At 39.0% G+C, this 19,389-nt stretch overlaps 1 protein-coding gene across 7 annotated transcripts in view; it reads left to right on the top strand.

The window, feature by feature from the left end:
- EML1 (EMAP like 1) overlaps nucleotides 1–19,389 on the top strand; it is a 128,309-nt gene that overhangs the window by 58,612 nt on the left and 50,308 nt on the right. For 4 of the 7 annotated variants that reach the window (XM_065637117.1, XM_065637119.1, XM_065637116.1 and 1 more), the window contains exons 2-4: nucleotides 14,556–14,738; nucleotides 16,309–16,371; nucleotides 18,864–18,996. In XM_065637117.1, coding sequence (XP_065493189.1) covers nucleotides 14,556–14,738; nucleotides 16,309–16,371; nucleotides 18,864–18,996 — 379 coding nt within the window. The remainder of the gene's footprint in view (nucleotides 1–14,555; nucleotides 14,739–16,308; nucleotides 16,372–18,863; nucleotides 18,997–19,389) is intronic. The other 3 variants (XM_065637121.1, XM_065637122.1, XM_065637120.1) reach the window with 1 other exon arrangement.

The following is a 19,389-nucleotide window of genomic DNA, read 5'->3' as shown; positions in this document are numbered from 1 at the left end:
TGTGAAATATTTCCTCTTTTTTTCAGTTACGACTGGGAAGAATTGACATGTTGTTGCTGTTATGAGTCCCTGTTACTTGTCCTCTAGCGAGCTATGGTTAAGAGCTGCATACTAAACCTCAGTTATTGCATGTTGCAATCTGTATGAGCTGAATTCCCACATCCACAGCTGTGGGAGTGAAAACGTGAGGCAACCAAATAAACTCAGTCCTTCAAGGCTTCCCCCAAGGTGGCTGGTTCAGAATGCAGTGAAGTCCAGGGAGTTCTTATGACCTTTTGTAGGTACAAACCTTGGGAAATAAATGAGCATTGTTAAAGTGACTATGTCTTTCAGAATTTTTTATCCTTTCCTTTTTTTTTTTTTTTTTTCTCTCATGATAAAAGTAGCAGCTTAAAAAAAAAAAAAGCTTTTGACACTTTTGACAGGCTTCCACATGATAATTAGATAGTAAAAAGGTATGGGTTGGCAAGGCATTAGATATGAATGATATACAAGTTCGTATGCATTTTTCTTTAAGCAACATTGCACTGAAGATGAATCACTCTGAACAGTTGTGTAAATCAGAGGTTTTAAAGTGAAAACGGGTTGTATCCATTTGAAATAAACCAACAGAAGCTGGAGAAACCTACTGGCACTCTCATTTCTATTTCTGAATAACTCCTTTGTCTAGGTAAGAAGTTCTTTACAGCATATTATGCGCATAATCTTAAAACTGTGCATTAGCTTCCAGTTACACCCAGTGTCTTATTTACTATCAAATTAACTTTCTACAATAATAACCTTTTTCTTGCACTGTATATTCTGAGCATTACCCTTCCTCCTTTGCATCCTGTTGAGGACACAGGAAGGAATGGCTGAAGGAGATGGGTTTGTAGTTTGTATTGAGGAGGAATGGACAGAGAGAAGGAAGATGAAGCAGGGACTTGATGCAGCTATAGTGTATTAATTTAATAATTAGTCCATTGGAAAATGGATTATGAGGAGATATTCACAAGGTGGAAGAAAACATATAGCATTTAGTATACCTGTGGGATCTTGGGACATCCAGCTTGATTTGGCAAAGTATCACCAGCAGGTCAAAGGGAGTGGTGGCAGCAGAATTGGGTTCAGGCAGTGGCAACTGCCTCCTGTCCTGCCACGTTTCTGGCAGCATGCTTTGGGTTTTGTGCATGTTCTGGGTGCTGTGCTGGGAGCCTAACTCCATATTTTCCATGTGCACACTGGATCCCAGCTCCTTCCCATGAAAAACAGGGCTCCACTCTTGCCATGGAAGCCCCTGAGCTCCCGGCCCGGCCGTGCTGCTGGGTCTGCGGGAACTGCTGTGGGAAGACACTCGCCACGTGCCCTGGGACCGCGACTCCCCGGTGCAGCTCACAGAGGTGTTTGTGTCGTGGGGATATGGGGCGATCTCTTCCCTAAAGTGAGCAGCAGTCACAGCTGCCTGCGTGGTGGAGACTTGTCCGTGGGCAGTCAGAAGGTAGTTGTGAGGTCATGCTGCCAGTTTTTAGTTACGATTTGCTCTTCAAATTTTTAGCACCATTTTGATTTCTTGAGAGAAAGTCAGGCTGAGTTCTGGAGGACTCGGCACTATCAGAAGGAACCCTTTTCCCACCACGCTGCTGCTCTGTCTGATTGCCAGACTGCAAATCTTTCAGAAAGCAGGTGTGAGCTGCCAAAATAGCAGATGATGCTTCTGCTGTGTGTGCTGTGGTCTCTCAGCACTGGTGTTAATGAGGCTCCATGCACAGCTCTCAGCAGCACAACTGAATGTCCTCCAGCTCTTGCCCCACCAGACTGTGTAGTCTTTGGCCCAATAGAACAGCTAAGGAGACGCTGACTGTAGACTGCAGGGGTACGGCTGGATAGATTTTGCCTATGATGGACACATGGGACCTCTTCCGCTAGATCAGGTTGCTCGAAGCTCTGTCCAACCTGGCCTTGAACACCCCTAATGATGGGGCACCTGCAGCTTCTCTGTTCCAGTGTCTCACCAGACACTGAGCAGGTTGAAGAGCAGAAGCCTCCAGAACCTGCACCATGAGAGTGTAGTCCCTTAGAGAGTTTGTGAGGAAATGCAGATTTCTTGAATCTTGTCTTTACTCTGCTGTAGGCAGTTGTCTATGAAACACGATATTTTTTTTTTATCTTCTGGTACAGATCCATGGATGCTAATACACTCTCATTGCTGTCAGTTGTTTCTGTGGAAAAAGTAGGAAGCAGATAGAAAGTTCCAACACCTCTGGAAAAATTAGGAAAATTATTAAGCTTTCCTTTTTAAGCTCTGGGAAGTCAGAAGATGTTAGATCTAAGACAATGAACCTTAAAACAAAACTTTTATTCATGTGTTACAAATTTTTTTAGTAACTTCATCACTGCCTATAATTTTCATAGGAATTGTGCCTCATTCATTTCACAAGACATATTTTCCTTGAGTCAAATAGATCCAGTAATATATTTAATGTGAATTTGAAATCCAGTAAATGTAAAGCCAGTAAATCTGATATCCAGTTCAAAAGCCTTTCATTTTCTGGCAAGGAGAGCTAGTAAGGCGTTGAAGTACTTGCAATACAGTAAAAAATATATTAAAAAATTAATAATATTTTTCTAGAAATTTTAATTTTTTTTAAATAAATAGGGACATGGGAACTATCACACTCTGTGAACAACTGCTCAAAATATATTTTTCAGTAAAATACTTGTGTGGGTTGTTTTTACTTGATAGTGTACTTATGAAGCTGTCTTGTTTCCATTTGGAATACAAAACAAAACAAAAAAACCCAAAGGAATAAACCAGAGAGGTATGGATAGAATATCATTGCTGGGGTGTGTGACTCCTTTGCCTTGGTGGTTCTCACTGCTTGAGTGTAACTGGGGATGCCTGGTCAATCAGACTGTTTTTCATTTCTCTTAATCTTTTGACTTTTCAAATACGAAAAGCTTGGTTTTGGTGAAGAATCAAAATTTGGAAACTGTTTGTTGCAAATAAGATGACTGAGCCTGAGGAGTTGGGTCACTGGCCCGGGGAAGTTGTAGCTGTGGGGTTGAGATTTCACTGCCATGGAGAGAGCCTGATGGGGTGTTTCCTAAGTTGTGTTAAATATTGGGAATATGACCTTCTGATCTGTGTATCTTACCTTGTGATTGTTTATTATATTTGTGTCTTTTATGTAACTAAGTATTTACATGCTGAACTTTTCTGTACTAGACTTTACTCTTGTCTGCCTTTTGCAAAACTGAGGTGTATTTTGAAAAAGGCATCTCCTGTTTGCCTTGTCTGGCTTAAAAAATGGATGTGCTGCAAGCAGATATTGTTTTCTGAACTATTGCTTCACTGCAGTGGGGAGAAATGTTTTCCAGTCAGTTTCAGCCTTTTTCCCACCTCTCACAAATCTAGCGATTTCCAAGTTCAGTATGTTGCTCAGCTTGCCACCCATGGAAATTGCTGCTCTGTGCTGCATTAAGGATGTTCACTATACCTGGGTGCATTGTGGGTGAGTCTTCTCCCTGAAATAATCTTTATGCACTTGGAGACTGGTAATTTGTGTTCAGGACCACTTTTAGGAATGTACCTGTTTGAATCGTAAATAAAGATTTTAATGTTAAATGGTGTCCTGGCATGTATTGAATTTGACTTATGAAGTTGTAGCCTACAAAAAAAGAAAAAAGGATTAAAGAGGGGAAGATAAATAAAACAAATTCCAGCGTCACAAGTGAGAACCCTGAAAATATTACATGAATGTAGTTCAAGTTGCTATACTTGCCCTATGTTGTGTCTGTATAGTTGGATACAGAGGTCTGACTTAACTGAAGTCCATCCACATCCCGAGCTAAGAAAGCATAAGAGAACTTTTGCCCTAAATCTCTATGGCCATATTAGCCTTAAAGGTTTGTCTTTGCCGGTAGACTCCACCTTATCACGAAGGTCGAAGCTCAGATGCTTAGTAATCGTGGGGCAACAAGAGCTTTATCAGCCAGGCTTTCTGCAGGGTTTGTTGGCACTAGTACTTCAGCTCAGTGCCATAAGGAGATGGCTTTTGGAAAAGGCTTTGCTCCGCACAGCCTGTGCCCATCTAATCTCTCAGGTAAAACTCATACGGGAGAAGTCCCGACTGCTGCCAGAAGGAAACCAGTCCCAGAAAGTCCTTGAGGGAGAGGAACAGTCATGAGCCAGGCTCTGCTTGGACCTTGGCCTGGCCTTGTTCCCAGGCAAGGCCGGATCAGGCCTCTGCTGTCTGCTCTCCCTTTCCCTGAGGACTCTCTGTGTAGCCTTGGGGAGATACAATGCTGCATTAGTTGATCAAAGCATATCTGTAAACTTTTTTTAAGAAACATGAAAGCTAGAAAATAGATTAGCTCTGTCTCCTCCTCCATGCAAACCCGAATTTCTTTTAAAAATAGGCCACATGCCCATCATCGTAGCATTGCCAAATGCTGGGGAGGACGGGGCCGGCCTGGGAGTGCAGCTCCTTTGCTCCGGGGGCGGCAGGACCACGCTGGCATCATGTGCTGGGAATGCCATCGCAGCTGGTGAAATGTGTGACAGTGCCATGCACCCCACCGTGGTAAAAATAAGAGTATGATCTCATGCGAGGGAACCCAGTTAAAAACAAAAAGAATGCGAATTGTGTTCAGTTAGAGGAGTTGCATTTTAAACCAAATAATTTTTCAGATTACATATGTTTATCTGTTTCCTGAAACAAACCTGAAATAATTTATTTGAGTTTTTTTAAGGGTAGGGAATAAAGGGATTTTCTTCCTTCTCTGCATCCTTAAAAGCCCTAAAGCAATCCTTTTCCTGGTTATTACCAGGACATCTAACACTCTATCAAATATAGTGTCTCTGGCTGTATTTAAGTCCTTGGCAAGGGCAGTTTGTTCTTCCTGCACTAATGTCAGTAAAGATTTTTTTTTTTTCTTTTTTTTCTGGAGAGTGGAAATGTGTGATCTGAAGATTTTAGTATAAAATAATTATATTACTTAGCGTAAATTATTGATTTACCATATATCAAATAATTTTAAATGGGAGTTTTAATGTCTATCAGTATTAAATGAAAGGAAGACTTAACCCCAATTGAATACAAAGATAAGATGGACGATGTGGGAAAATTTCCAGTCTGTTGTGGGCATCCTGTATGCTTTTTTCCCTCTCCCATCCAAGCAAGGGTGTCACTAGTTAATTCAAGTACTTCTCATGAGCACTAGATTAACTGGGAATAGTGAAAAAAATTGTACGTTACTGTGAAAGACATTTCTGAACAAGACAGGTCTGAAAAGAAGACTTAAAATAGTTTTCTAAATTTGTAAGAATTTTTTCCTTTAAATATTTAGATGATGATTTGTCTTTGTGACAACCTGTAATGAAGCCTAATGTTATACTGCATTAATTTCAGAAACTAAAATATTCACGAGGTACAGAGTTCTGAAAAAAAGTCAGACCACTGCTCGAAGTGAAGCCATTATCTGAGAACAAGAAACCAGAGTTTGCAAAAGTGATAAATCTGCTCTTGACATCAATAACCCCTTCTGCAAATGCAGGAGGAATGTTTTGTTCTCTTTGTATTATGTTTCTTACTTTTAGTATACAGAAAACAATTTGAAAAGCTGATAAGCCTTTAAGAAATGTAAATGCAGAATATTTGGTGGGTGGGTTATATCTTAAAAATAAATGCTATTGATTAGAGGCAAGATTTTCCAATTCTTAATTCTCCAAGGATATGCTTATGAAATAAGACAAAACACAAAGTATTTCTAATGAAAAATTATGGATTTCTTGCTATTGATGTAGTCTCAGTTTTAGTAAATCTTTAATTTCTTAAATGGAAAAAGTGCTTTATTTGCTTATGTATTTGTGAAGTTTAATAGTAATTTCAATTTGATTTTTAAGACCTTATGCATATATGATTATAATTTTCATTAAAATGTAGATTATAAGAAATTGTAGATAAAAAGTTAATGGGCCAAGTAAATTTAAGTATCACTTGTCATTCTAATATCAAATACGAAAGTGAAGAAATGTGTGTTAACATAAGTAGTTTCTTAAGTGTTTGTATAGTGCTATATCTAATGTAATGTTAAGGCTGCATTTAATTGTAGATCAACTAGTGGCTGATAGTCTTCGTGGTTTCTTGCTAGTGTGAATCAATATTTCTCCAGGAAAATAACTGAAGAAGTACGCAACAAACACGATAAAATAAAGAAGGGTTGTACTGCATTATCACAGGCTGACATCAGTAACTTTAAAAAGATGCTTTTAATTAGCTTTCTTGCCATTTAAATCTGTCCTGACTGCAAGTAAAAGTAAATCTTTCTGTTTACTTGCATACGGCATAGTTGAAGAATCCAGTGGAGGCATTCAGTTTTTTTAAATGCAGTGAAAATATGTTGAACTAAGTTCCTTTCTTTACAAGTTTGTGTTAGGCTGTATCTCCAGCTTCTTTACTAGGCAGATCCCATGGTGTCACTTCTCTCAAACTGCTGACCTTGTGTTAATATTATGCTACAGAAGGTTGTCTTCTTTTCTCCTGGCTTTTGTTCATGATTTTTTTTTCTTATGGTACGGACTGATCCCAGCATAATGTGGAGGAATGATAACTTGTTAAAACGTTTTCTATTGATTTCTATGCACAACAGAGCTAGCACAGTAAATTGTAAAGCATTTACATTGACAGACCTCTTGTGGGGAAAATTCCTCTAATTTATTGATGTGTCAAAAATTTCTTCCATCTTCCACTTAAGCACTATTGGAGAAGATAATTTTTAGCTGGTTGATATCTGAATAGAAGCTCATCTACCATCTGCTGGGGAAAAAAACAGTAAACTGCTGGTTATGGCCTAACAACCACAGGCAGGTCAAGGGCACATGCTTATAATTTTGCTACAGTGATTGCTGACTAATTAGCCACAAGGAACTTTCTGAGAATTTTCTGTTAAGATAATTTTCTCTCCTCCGTTTTGTTAATGAATACAGTGCACCCCTCTGTGAGGCTCTGAGTGATGATTGCTATTATGGATTTATCCTTTGAAATTCTGCTTCTAATTTTATATTCGCCATCTTCAAATTGCTAATGGTAAAACTGTAAAAGGACAAGTTATTCCTCAGCAAATGTTGGGAAACACAGTAATAAGATTTTATAAATACTGAACTACAATAGCTATATTAGAGAAGGGAAAATACTGTTCACAGAAATAACCATCTGTATTCCATATATAGTAGAATAAGAAATATTTGGATTACAGGGTTTTTTTAAATTAGAATGGTTTAGAAGTGGTCTGTTCTCACAAGATGATGCTTTACATAACTGTCACTCTGGTCCCTTTCAGATCACCTGTCTCATGGGTTCCCAGTGCAGCCCAGATTATGGCACTGGGGGATGTGTGGGACAGAGTTGTCTTCTTCCTGGTTCCTCCTACACACACATACCTTGTGAGTACATGGAAAAACTAATCTGGTCTGTTCAGATTACTTACCGTGAGATGTACCTGATTGTACCAAACTAGGCCATCTCCTTGCAGTGTTAATCACTCTTATCTTAAGTACATGCATTAGAACAGGGATTGAACTGAAAAGTTGTCCTACCTGTTCAGAGCCTGTATGCACATATACACATGTAAGCTTATAGACAGGCATGGTATTGTTCCTATAGCTATCAGGTTTAAAGATTAGATGTGATTTCTTGTTCCTCACAATCAAGGCTTTCCAGCTGAAAAAGCATATATGGTGTTTGCACTTTTGTCCTATTATGTATACTTTTATAATAAAACACAATTAGAGGATTTGACATAATAAAGGACATTCCTTTAGTGTTCAGCCAGCAACTAGTTTTGATTTCTGAAACTTCAGGTAAAGCAACATGCTTTTAGGGTTCTAAACATAGTTAAAAATTTGTCTGTTTTTTCCCTTACCACACAAAATAACAAGATTAAATAGGATAACATTATTTTAGGCCTTAAATCCACTTGCTTCTCACAGTGGAAGACTCTAATCTGGTCAAATCGGAGTCTACCAGACCAGTGCAGTATGTACCAGACTTTATGATAAGCTGTTGCCCATATGTGTTGTCATTGTCCCCAGGAGACAAGCCTGGAAAACTGCTGCTGTGTTTCAGGTACAGTACAATGTTTTGCATTACAAAACTGGATGGAGAAAAGATACTTAGTCTGTGAAATACTGTTGACACTGATCTTTTAAACAAAGGAGCTTGGTGTGGCATTATCAAAGGAAACTAAACCTGCTGTTTTATTTTCCCATTGTTCTCTCGCACAGAGGATCTTTTGGTCTGTAAACGACTGCTGACATTATGCCACAGAAATTGCTACAAGGAGAATACTCGGTACTTTCCAGATCTTGCATCTAACCCTGGCAACGGTGTCATGGCTGCATTCCCCTGTTTATGTGCCACAGTGTATTGCTTGTGTTCATTTTGTAAGGTTTTAATTTTAAACCTTGGACGGTTGTCTCTCTTCCTAATTCTCCTTTTTCTCTCAGTTACTGTCAATTCAGACAGACTGTATCCATCCAAGGTTGTGTGGCTGACTTCTGTGCCCTGAACTCAAAGATGCATGAAATGAACCAAAAAGGGAAGACAGGATTTTGAAGATGTAGGAGATGCCTGCCACAGAGGGATTTTTTTCTGCACTGTTAGAGTTTCAAGCTAAACAGATGGCATTGAGAGAGGTAAAGTGGGGAGGTCATTTGAAAGTTAGTGTTAGTGTGACTCCCAGGGAGCTGGAAGAAAATAGTTTAAGTAACTCAATTACTTGCATGAGATACCGGCGATGATGTGGGCAGGAGAAGGGAAGGCTGCCAAATGTGTACCAAGTGACTTGGGCCACATCTGACAGTTTTGCAGAGTTTGTGGAGCCTGGAAAACACGGGCCTTTACGGCTGGAAAAGTGTTTCTGGAAGTGTAGCATATTCAGTGTTCTTACCTGCTTGCTAGTATGCCGCGTCAAATCCAATCATAGTTCTCCCTATCTAAACTCAGCCGTGGGATTGTGCTTTTTGTTTTCTTATTTTTTACTAAATGCGACCCTTAACTTTCTCTCTGCTGGTGTCGTGGGCTTTCTCAGCAGCTGCTGGGTTCTGCCGTACAGTTGTTTGTGTGCTGGGGCTGGGGAATTCCTGTCTGTCCATGTGCATGTTTCATAAGGCTGTAGTAGTGATGCTGGAGTTCAGAACATTTTTCAAGGAATGTAAATACTCGTACCAATTAATTTCAGGAAAAGCGCAGAGAATTACATACTTACTGATATCTCTCAAGCACGGAAAGCATTCCTACCAGTTGAGCTCAGCTCAGGCTTGTTGGCACAGTCTACCAGAAGAAAAGCATCTGTGCAGGTGATGCTGCCGTCTCACTGCCATCCTTTGCCGTGTTTTCCATCATGTGGGTTATCTTTAATTTCTGCTGCAGACCACTGCTGGAATTTATCGTCGCTACAAGGTTTAGATTTTCCTTTCTGATGTTCTGCAGAGTGTCTAAATTCAGGGACAGCTTTGGCCAGGACTGTAAGATGCTGCTTTTAATGGGTATTGTGTCTAGCAACCACACCTCCAACGTGCTATGTACTTTACACACATAAAATACACAGAATATATACTAAAAGTTTTGGAAGTGCTTAATGTATAATTTGATCCTGCTAATTGTTGCTCCAAAGAGGCAATGTACAGATTTAATAAACCTTTTTTTTTTTTGGCCAGTCTTTTCAGACTCAATATCTGATGTTTCCACTACTTAATCAGCTGCCATGGTCAGAACTGGACAAGACCACATTAATGTCTACATAATGCAAAGGTGGAATATGTTTAATGAAGTCATCTTTGGGGAGGGTGTGGGAAATGCCAAGCCTCTATTAATTTCAGCTTTTTAAGTTTGTATTTTAGTACTGTGTGGAAAACAAGTGAATAATATAGAGCTTACTTATTTTGAAAACTTATAGGCATTAGACAATGCAAAAATAAATACAGATAGTTTCTTTTTTTGGGGGGGGGGGGAGGTGGTGGGGGGGGACCATGTGGTTCCTCCCCCCCGCCAAAAAAAAAAAAAGCTATTAATTCTGGGAGGTCCTTTATTTTCTACACCATCAATTTACAGTTCAGATTTACGTTTCCAGGCAGGTAAAATCTACAGAAAATAGTATGCATTTTAATATGTTTCTCTTTTATTAATAGTTTAAGTATGGCATTCTGCTTTAGCATACATACACTGAAATAGTATGGAAATGATTCTTGTAAACAGTGTCCATGTCCTGCTGTTGGCTTTGCTTCAGATGTTTCCTCACATTTGGCTAAGTTCAAGTAATAAATTGCTGAAAAACTGGAAGGCGCTCTGGAAGCAGATTAATCATCTGACTCAGTATTGTCTTTTAGTTTGCCACAAGAAATCTTTCCAATCTATGAGATCATGGATTAGCTGGTTGGAAAATTTAAAGAGAGGCATGAAGAACATTCCCTCTTTTTTCTGCCTTCTCTTTGAAACCTGCAGAATCTCAGCAAAGCATAAATGACAAATAACTCTTCTTTCCAAGCTTTACTACAAATATGTATTACGATGAAAAATCAGGCATCTGAATTGATACCTCCTTGTTTTATCTAATTTTGGACATTGTAGGTGGCATTTATCTCATGAGATGTAGCTTTACATCTTTGAGACAGTGAATGAGACTTGCCTTATAATCCATGAAAAGAAATTAACACTTGTAGAATGTGATTCACTTCAGATTTCTGAAAACAAGTTGCATAAATTTCACTTTAAAAGTCCTTTTTCTTCTCATGGAAGAGAAAATAGGCAATTATTAATTCTAACATGCTATGGATGTAGGTGATACGATGTTCTGTCTGTCCATGGGCAGAAATGGTGGCAGTGACTGATAAGTAGATCTAATGCTTCAAGGCAAATTGTTGGGATTCATGGTCTCCTTCAAATGCCTTTCAAGATAGGGGACATCTGTGGGGTTTATGACAGCTAGATTGCAAAGAGGTCACCCAATCTAAGTATATTGACAATGTTAAAGAAGTAGTATGTATTGACAGAATGGCATTCTTATTATACTGTAAAGCTGTCTGGTAATGGTTGTGCATTATTGCTGCAAATTTCTTTTTATGTGGATTCCTTTCAAAAGCATGCTTTTTATTTCTTTGGCTTTACCTGAAGGGTTTTGCTGATCTTTACATCTTTACTATGAAGCGCTTTTCCCTCAGTTACTGTAACTGTACCACCAAAGCACACTTGGAACCCTGCTACCGTGCGAGCGTACACATGGACCCTGTGCGGGAAGATGTGGCCCCAGGCTGGACCCCCCAAGGTCCCACCTTCCTCCCAGCACCCCGTGCTCCCCTCACAGCCCCCTGTGCTTTATCCATGAGAAAACGTGGAATTAGGTGCTATAAGATGTATAGTCACTTTAAATTTAATACTGGCTTGGGAGCAATAATAATAATATGGCTGTACTTGGAGAATAAATTGCATTACAAATGTGTGCTAAATATTTCCTTGCAAATGTTCTTTGCTGTGAGGATGAGCTGTGTACTGCAGAGGCAGATCACAAGTTAGGCAAAGAATAGAGCTTTTGCTCTTGTGGGCAGAGTAGGCGACATCTGTTGTGACTTTTTTGTTGTTGTTTGGTTAGCTTATATCATTAAGTATTTTTTTTATTTTCTGACACTGTACCACTTTGCTTATTTGGTTGTGTTGAAGTTGCAACTTTATTGCTCAACACACTCGAATGTAATGATCTCAATGGCAAGAACATTCAGTCTTCTCCTTGCATAATAAACAGGTTATGCTTATTTTATAATTGAACTTTGCATTCTTCAGGAGACATAGTTTTGTTATATTCTCTGTCTCTTTTCTAGCTTACTTACGTATGCACACACAGGGGAGGCAAAGTGGAGTCTGACTGGACTCCATTAAATCTTCTCTTCAGTTGTAATCTTACTGAAAGTTGTTTCAAATGTCACACTTTTATGCATCCTTGGAAGGGCACTGCATCCAGTGCGGTAACCGCAGTAAAAAAGCAAGTTGTGGATTGCAGCAAGGCTGAGGGTTACATTCCCGAGGGCCGGGAAGGACGGTGACAGCAGAAGGTGCGGACGCTGTGTCGGAGGAAGGGTTTGCTGGTGCTTGCTGACCAGTGAGGGGAAGAGTCCCAGCAGCAGCTGGGAGAAGGGGCAGGAAAAAAGGGAGATGTCCAACATCATAGTTGTTAGTGGGAGTGATTGCTTGTGGGACTCTAAATAAGCCATTGCCACTGATTTACTACTTGAAGATTTATGTTTAGGCAAAATTACTGGTTTTGGACACTTAAAAATTAGTGAAATTGATACTTTAATGAGGATGTTTTCTTTCACAACAAGATCATTTTAACACCAACTGATTTCTCCCTGGGTTTCCTTCTCTGCCATGAATTTGGGACTTTACTACTTCTCGTTGACTGAATTAAGAAGAAAACTATGCCTTGTTGTATGGAGTTTGGCACAGTGGCTGAAGTTTGAATTTGGCTCGTACTAGTTAAATCAAGCTTTTGATTTGGTTGCCTATTGTCCAGTATGCTAATCCGTGTTATTTCCAGCAGAGTTAAAGTGTAAAGTCATTAGAGCAGCGTGGGCCTTTTGTTTGTACAAGGGAAGGTTAAGTTCTGCAGGCAGCTCAGGCTGCTGCCAGCACGGCTGCTAATCGGGGTTTGGGGATTAATTACCTGTAGCAGCTGCAGGACAGAGTCCTGTGCTGAGCAGAAGTCTGATAGAGGCCAAAGTTTGGAGAGTTTTGTTATGGGGAAAGGTTTTCAGCATTTTTCAGGAACTTGAGTTCTGGTTTAGTTTGTCAGAACTGGGTACTTACATTACCACCATGTTCAGCATAATAGCCTGATGCTGATATTTCAAATATGCTCCGAAAATCCTATAACAGAATTAACAAGCAACTTAAACAAAATTAGCCTGTAGCCATTTATGGACTATCGGTATTGTTATAGTCTTTGTTTCTGAGTTGTTTCTAATTCAGCTTTTGGTAACCGCAGAAAGCTGTTGGGGGTGGGAGGGGTGAGGAAGCCAAAACGCAGCTTATGAGCAGATTCTGAAAACATTTTGTATTGGGGTTGTTTGGAGAGGAATAGATTTTTTTTTTTTTTTTTTAAGTGCAATTTTTCCCCAGGCCCTTCATATTAAAAGTTTGTATGTATTACTAACATTTTTTGACATGCTTTTAAATGCCCTCAGAAGCTGTTATTTTTCTGTTTGAAACACTTACTTTGTTTTAAAATTCAACACTAGTTATTATGATGGACAAGGCATTTAACTTGCATTTTATGCCATTGTACAAAAGTGGAAAACTCTGGTTTGGAATGGAGGAGAATTAAGTACACAAGACATGAAAACAAACACCAGCTTCTTCCCAAAGAGAGGTCAGCTTTAACAGAAGAAATATGTGCTGTTGAGTTGTGTTAGGAATGAGGGAAAAGTCAATTATGATTGTAGATAGTAGCATAAATGTCCATTTTTGCTAAAGTATAACTTCTTCAGTCTTCAAAGGGAAGCTATAATCTAAGTATCACTTGACTAATATTACTTAAAATGATCCAGAAAGTTAATACCCAACTTTTTTTTTTTAGGTTTCAAATCCACTTAGTTAAATAAAACCTCACAATTCTCATCAAAAACAGCACTTCCCCCCACCCCCATAGATACTAACTTCAACATCTTTGCCGTTGCTTTTGTTTTCCTTTCTTGTTCTTTTTCCTAACTAAATATCGTAAGAAATTACAGTGTTTCTATGTGATAGGAGCTGGAGTGGAACAAAAGTAATCATGTAGGAAAAATATTCTTCTTACTGATTTGTGTGGAAAGAATGTGTAGCCTTCCTCAGAATTGTAGGCTTTAAGCTTCTGTGGGTTCTTTCCAAATAATGGGTGAATTGTATGCAAAGTAATGACCCTTTTAAGAATTTGCAGGCTAGGAGTACAATTACTGAGTAATTCTGAATGCAGTTAATGTTTCTATTTCAGTCAGAGGGAATGTTCTCATAAAGCTGCTGGTACAAATTAGGGGTTAGCAGATGGGGTTACTATCTATTCTTCAGTCTGTGGAGGATAATTTGAAAAGTGTAAGCCTATCTGTTGTTTGTATACATCTTATGTATATGTTCTATCACACATGTGAGAAAGAAAAATCCAGAAGGGTGTGATGCGCATCGGAGGGGACAGCTCTGCACTTGAGTGCCGGCCAGTGCCAGAGAGTTGGGTTGAGCAGAACAGTGAAGGGTGATGGTTGATCACTCTGGTTCAGACATGTAGATAATTGATAATGGGGCCCAACTGACACTAAGTAGCCCTGGAGCCAACCTCATTATCACATCTTACTTAAGTACTCTCTTTTTATATATATATTTTTTAATTTATTTCTGTATCTTCCTTTTGGTAACTTAAAAACTTTCTTCCTCAATAGGTCATCAACTCTGAGAAAAACCTTGTTTTTAGCTGCAGCCAGTTAAGCCAGTTATAGAAGGTGTTCCTTGATGGTTATGGATTGTTGATAACGCTTCTTTTTCTGCTCTTTTACTTAGATGACAGTGCCTCTGCTGCAAGCAGTATGGAGGTAACGGATCGCATTGCCTCTCTGGAGCAACGTGTCCAGATGCAGGAAGATGACATCCAGCTGCTCAAATCTGCCCTTGCTGATGTGGTTCGACGCTTGAATATTACAGAGGAACAGCAGGCCATGCAGAACAAGAAAGGACCTACCAAAGGTTTGCATTTCAGATATATGTAAAATAGGTAGTGCAATTCAGTTAATGTTTGATATGTATTAAAACAGGCTATTCTTTAGATATCTGAAATGCTCAAAATCAAGAAATCTAACTCAAAATAAAGTATATTTGAAATTTAACCCATAAAGGAGAACACATACAAATATAAGTGGTTAAATCTGTGAGCTTCTACAGTTTTCATGAACCAGCGAAGCATTTCCATATTCTTAGTGCTTAATCCACTCCCTAAGTTTAACTACGACTACCACTTCCTGATTTTGATCAAGATCAGTTGATAAACTCTTTAGGGAATGCGTCATCTTCTGGGAGTGAAACTCCTGAGAGCTTTTCTCTGATAGAAAACATCAATTAAATTTAAATAAAGTGTAATTTTGATGTAATTTAAAATGTCTTCAGTGTCTTTGGATGGTGCAGGCATAGCCAAAGACAGAGCTGTGAGCTAGCGCAGAGGTGATGTGACTGAGGAGATGGTGCAACACCAGCTGCTGAGGCAGGAGGGGCAGGTAGAGCTGTGACTGGTGCCTGACCCTGTTGCATCTCAGCAGATCCAGAGCCAGCAAGGAGCCATAAGTGACAGGTGTTGCCGTTCAGCAGTGCGCTGAGCTGCGCACATCTGCCCAGTGAGCTCTCTCTCGGTTCCTGCTCTGCAAGAACAGGTCGGTCTGCACACAAATCAGAAGAGCTGGAGTTGAACAACCAGTGCTTCACAGTAGTAAAGGTTTAATAGAACCCAGCTGGTGTGATTTGCTGTAGTCTGTGAGGCAGCAAAAGCTGGGGAGACTGCCTGTCTGCAGCTTAGCAGAAATGCAGGAGGTATTTTTGGGGCATCTTAGGGGTAAGAGTGGTGGCAACCTAGATGTGGAAAGAAAATATGGCTGACTTCACAGGCTCCCTGTTGTCTAAATTAAGAAATTGTTTCTTTTGGGGTCCCAATATGTCTTAATATAAATTAGAAACTTAATTCCCATTGGAAGTATGATATGTAGTTATGGATTCATAATTTTCTCAGCTGGAAATTTGAACTTGCTTTCATCTCAGTTATACATTTGTGACTTTGTGACAGATATTTACTTTTAGGCATTGATGTAACAGAGTAAGTAAGGAACTACTTGCTGAACTGAGACGTCATGTTTGTTATAATGTTTTGTGTCTGGAGATGAGAAAAGGAGAAAGGGACAGACTTACAGAATGAGATTGATCGTATATCATGTTGTTAGACAGAATATGCAGGAAATGTCTGTGATCTTGGAAAAAAGCTTTAGCTTGTTTTTGGTCTTTGTGCATGTTCTTGTTCTGGACTTGAGGCAGGCAGCTTAGGAGCAGCATACATAACAGAAAGTGAGCTGCTTACCTTGGCCATTTGTGGAGCTCCTTCACTGATGGTGTTTTGGGTGTTGTTTTTTTTTTTTTCCTCCTCCATTCGTTACTTAGTTCAGCTACTTGGTGGAGTTCAGTATGACTTCCTGCCTTTGTTTTACTTGTGTTTGTTGTTCTTTCCTTTTGCCATTATTGGTTTGTTTGTAAACTTAACAGCCCTATTAATCCATAGATCAGAGTATGATTAAAAAAGCTGCTGCTGAGGCTGATAAACATGTCAGTCCTGCTACCACAGGTAAGACCTTGAAGCAACAGAAATAAACTTACTTCCAAAATAAACCTTACTGACAAAGCAATAATACCAATGTGTTTGAGTTACTGACTTCTAACAGCCAGGACACGTTTGGGTTTGTTTGACTGTTCTGTCAGTTACCACTGGTGTGAACTCGCAGCTGTAAATAAAACTAAATGGCTCCAGAGTAAACAGTGGATTAATTGTATAATGTGTAGTTTTTCTGTGTGCTGTGTAAGAGTTCTGTGGTGTTGCTTTCTGTGCTAGTTGATCATGGGGTTAGATCTTTAAATCCTCAGCTCCAGAAGTGTGAGTTCTGGGTTGGTGCTGGATTTGAAGCAAAATCTCTGATAACAGCTGCGGGGTTTATTCCTGGCTGCTGGTAGTTTCAATTTTGTAAGGTTAGGAGAGTGAATAGGTTCCAGCTAGTTCACTCCTGCTACTTTTTAATAGGCATTTTTTATATAACTATGAAGAAGGAAAATATTTTAATAATTTGTTTATTTAACTTTAATTATTGTTCTAATCCCTAATCTCAAAGCCTCATTGAAGTTTTGTGAGGTACAGAATGTCAGGAAACAAGCCTACAGCTGCTCAACTGCAGCTCTCTGATTCTGTCATATGCAACAGAATTAACTTTATACATACAGATTAATTATGGCATTGCAGCAATTAGTGAGGAAACAAGCAGTAGAGCATCCAGTATGAAACTGTAGAAATAATTTAATTTGGAAGAATGAACACTGTATAAGTAAATAGGATCATTATATCTGAATCCCTTAATAAAAAAAATAATAAATAGAAGCATGAGAAGCCAAAGCATAGTGAATTTTAGGTCTTTTGTATGAGCTCTAAAGATGGCATTGGTCTGTTAAAATAGATTACGGAAGCCAGGGCTGGAAAGCACCGTGAATTTGTTTAACTCTTGTTGAGCCTTTCCTTAAAGCTTCCCATTAAAACAGAGAGCCCTTGCTCCTCCTGTCCTTGATAAGAATGATATTCTCACGCTCTCAATCTGCAGTTACAGGCTTTTAGATCCTCAGTCAGCATGGAGATTTTAGTCTTTTTTTTTTTTTTTTTCCTTTGTTCATTTGTTTGCACATCATCCTTCAGTCTTTAGTGCCAGATAAGCTTCATTCCTTCAACATTTCCTTATAGGTTGCTTTCTGAGTTCCTCTTCTCTGAACAAATACATGATGAATATGTAACAAGCAAGTATATATTGTAACAAAATTTCGAGACAAAGTTTGTTTTGAAACTTGCACTCCCAGGTAGACTGAATTTACTGCTTTAATCTTCTCAAGGCACAGGCTTTTACAGCTATCTTTTTTTTTTTGTCAATATTTTAAAATTTCAGGTGATCAGGTCAATAAATGCTTGCTGTCAATACTACATAAGATGTTATTGTATAACTTAGGACTGTATACAATTGTTAGTGTTTCGGTTTAGTTTTTTAGGTTATTTATCCTCAGCAGTCTCTTTTCAAAGAGCATTTTTTAGGTATTCTCTCCACCATCTCCAAGTTCAGTGAAATTTTATCTTGTGTTCCTTAAATGACTTGTGACTGCTGCCTGCTCTCGGGTGTTGTTTCTCTGAACCCAGAGACTTTTGGCATTTTTACAAAGCTGGCTCCTGATACGATGTTCTGTCAAATTTCAAGTGATGTACACAGCTTTCTTCCCTGCTGTAGGGAGAGCACTGGTTGTGTTTGTGTCTGTGTTTTCAGGGTATGGTCTGCTCTAGTTTTCATGTTTGTACTCATTGCCTGCAGTTTTGACTACTGTTTGTTTTTGCAACTAATTTCTAACGTACTGGAATGGGACTTCTTCATTATTCTCATATTAATTACAGGTATGGCTTTTATCATTTTTTGAGCCAAAATTTGATCAGAAGAACAAAGGTAGATGATGTCAGCTGATTAAATCCACCGTTCTGCTGGTTTCAGTCACTTTTTCTGACTAAGGGGTAAAATTCCTTTTTGCCAGACATAAGCCCATGTTCTTGATAAGAAGGAAATTTTTCAGGGAATAATGATTTCTTAATAGATCGTTTGGTTGCGGAAAACCTGCAGGAACATTGAGGGGTAAAGAGCAGGAGTTTCTGGGATGTCAACCTGCCTTCATTTCTAGATCTCCTCTGAACACCATCCAGGTGAGCAGGAGGTAGATGCTCTTTTAAGAGAACAGGATGGGTTTGGGTGGCAGCGGGTACCTTTGCACTTACCAGCAACCTCCTTGAACTAGGACAGAGTTTTACAGGTGAGGCTGGTAATAGAATTGTGTGTGTAAGCCATACGCAGATGATTTGCTTGATATGATTAAAAATGAAAAAAAAAAATCCTCCTTATTAAACCCCTCATCTATGGTGCATTTGGCAATAGGGGAAGAAAAATGGCTTACTACACAGATATTTTTGAACATTCTAATGTTTTTGGCCGGGGGAAAAACAAAAAAAGAAAATTAAGGCACTGATTTCATCTTCTGCTTGTTTTACAGCGAGACCGCTGGTACAAACCCTGCCTTTAAGGACTACTGTTAATAATGGAACTGTGTTACCAAAGAAACCAAGTGGCTCTTTACCTTCCCCATCAGGAACCAGAAAGGAGACTGTATCACCAGCAGCAAAAAGGTACGCATCTATCAGAAACATCATCATTAAACTGAGAAAATAGCATATTTTCCCTTTTAAGCTTCTAGACACATAGTTTTTCTTACTTGCAAAGCTGTGTTCTAAATATTTAGTTCAGAAAGAAAAGGAGGGATGGATTTCATTCTAAGAGGCTTTAACTTACTTGGTCTAATTAGAATGAAGGTTATTACCACGAATATTGAAAGAATGCACAATGCTTGGTCTAGTGGTTTGTGTTATTTTCTTGCTACTGCATTGTAGCATATAGAGAATAAAGCATTTCCACTGTGCTGTTGTACAACATGACATGAAAAGTAGTGCAAGGATTCTTTCAGAAGCTTGTAGAAAATATATTCTATAGTCTGTAGAGAAACTGTGCTAACATTACAAATC

The sequence above is a fragment of the Caloenas nicobarica genome, chromosome 5 (assembly GCF_036013445.1).
Source record: "Caloenas nicobarica isolate bCalNic1 chromosome 5, bCalNic1.hap1, whole genome shotgun sequence".
Lineage (NCBI taxonomy): Eukaryota > Metazoa > Chordata > Aves > Columbiformes > Columbidae > Caloenas > Caloenas nicobarica.
This window is presented reverse-complemented; position numbering and strand designations above follow the sequence as displayed.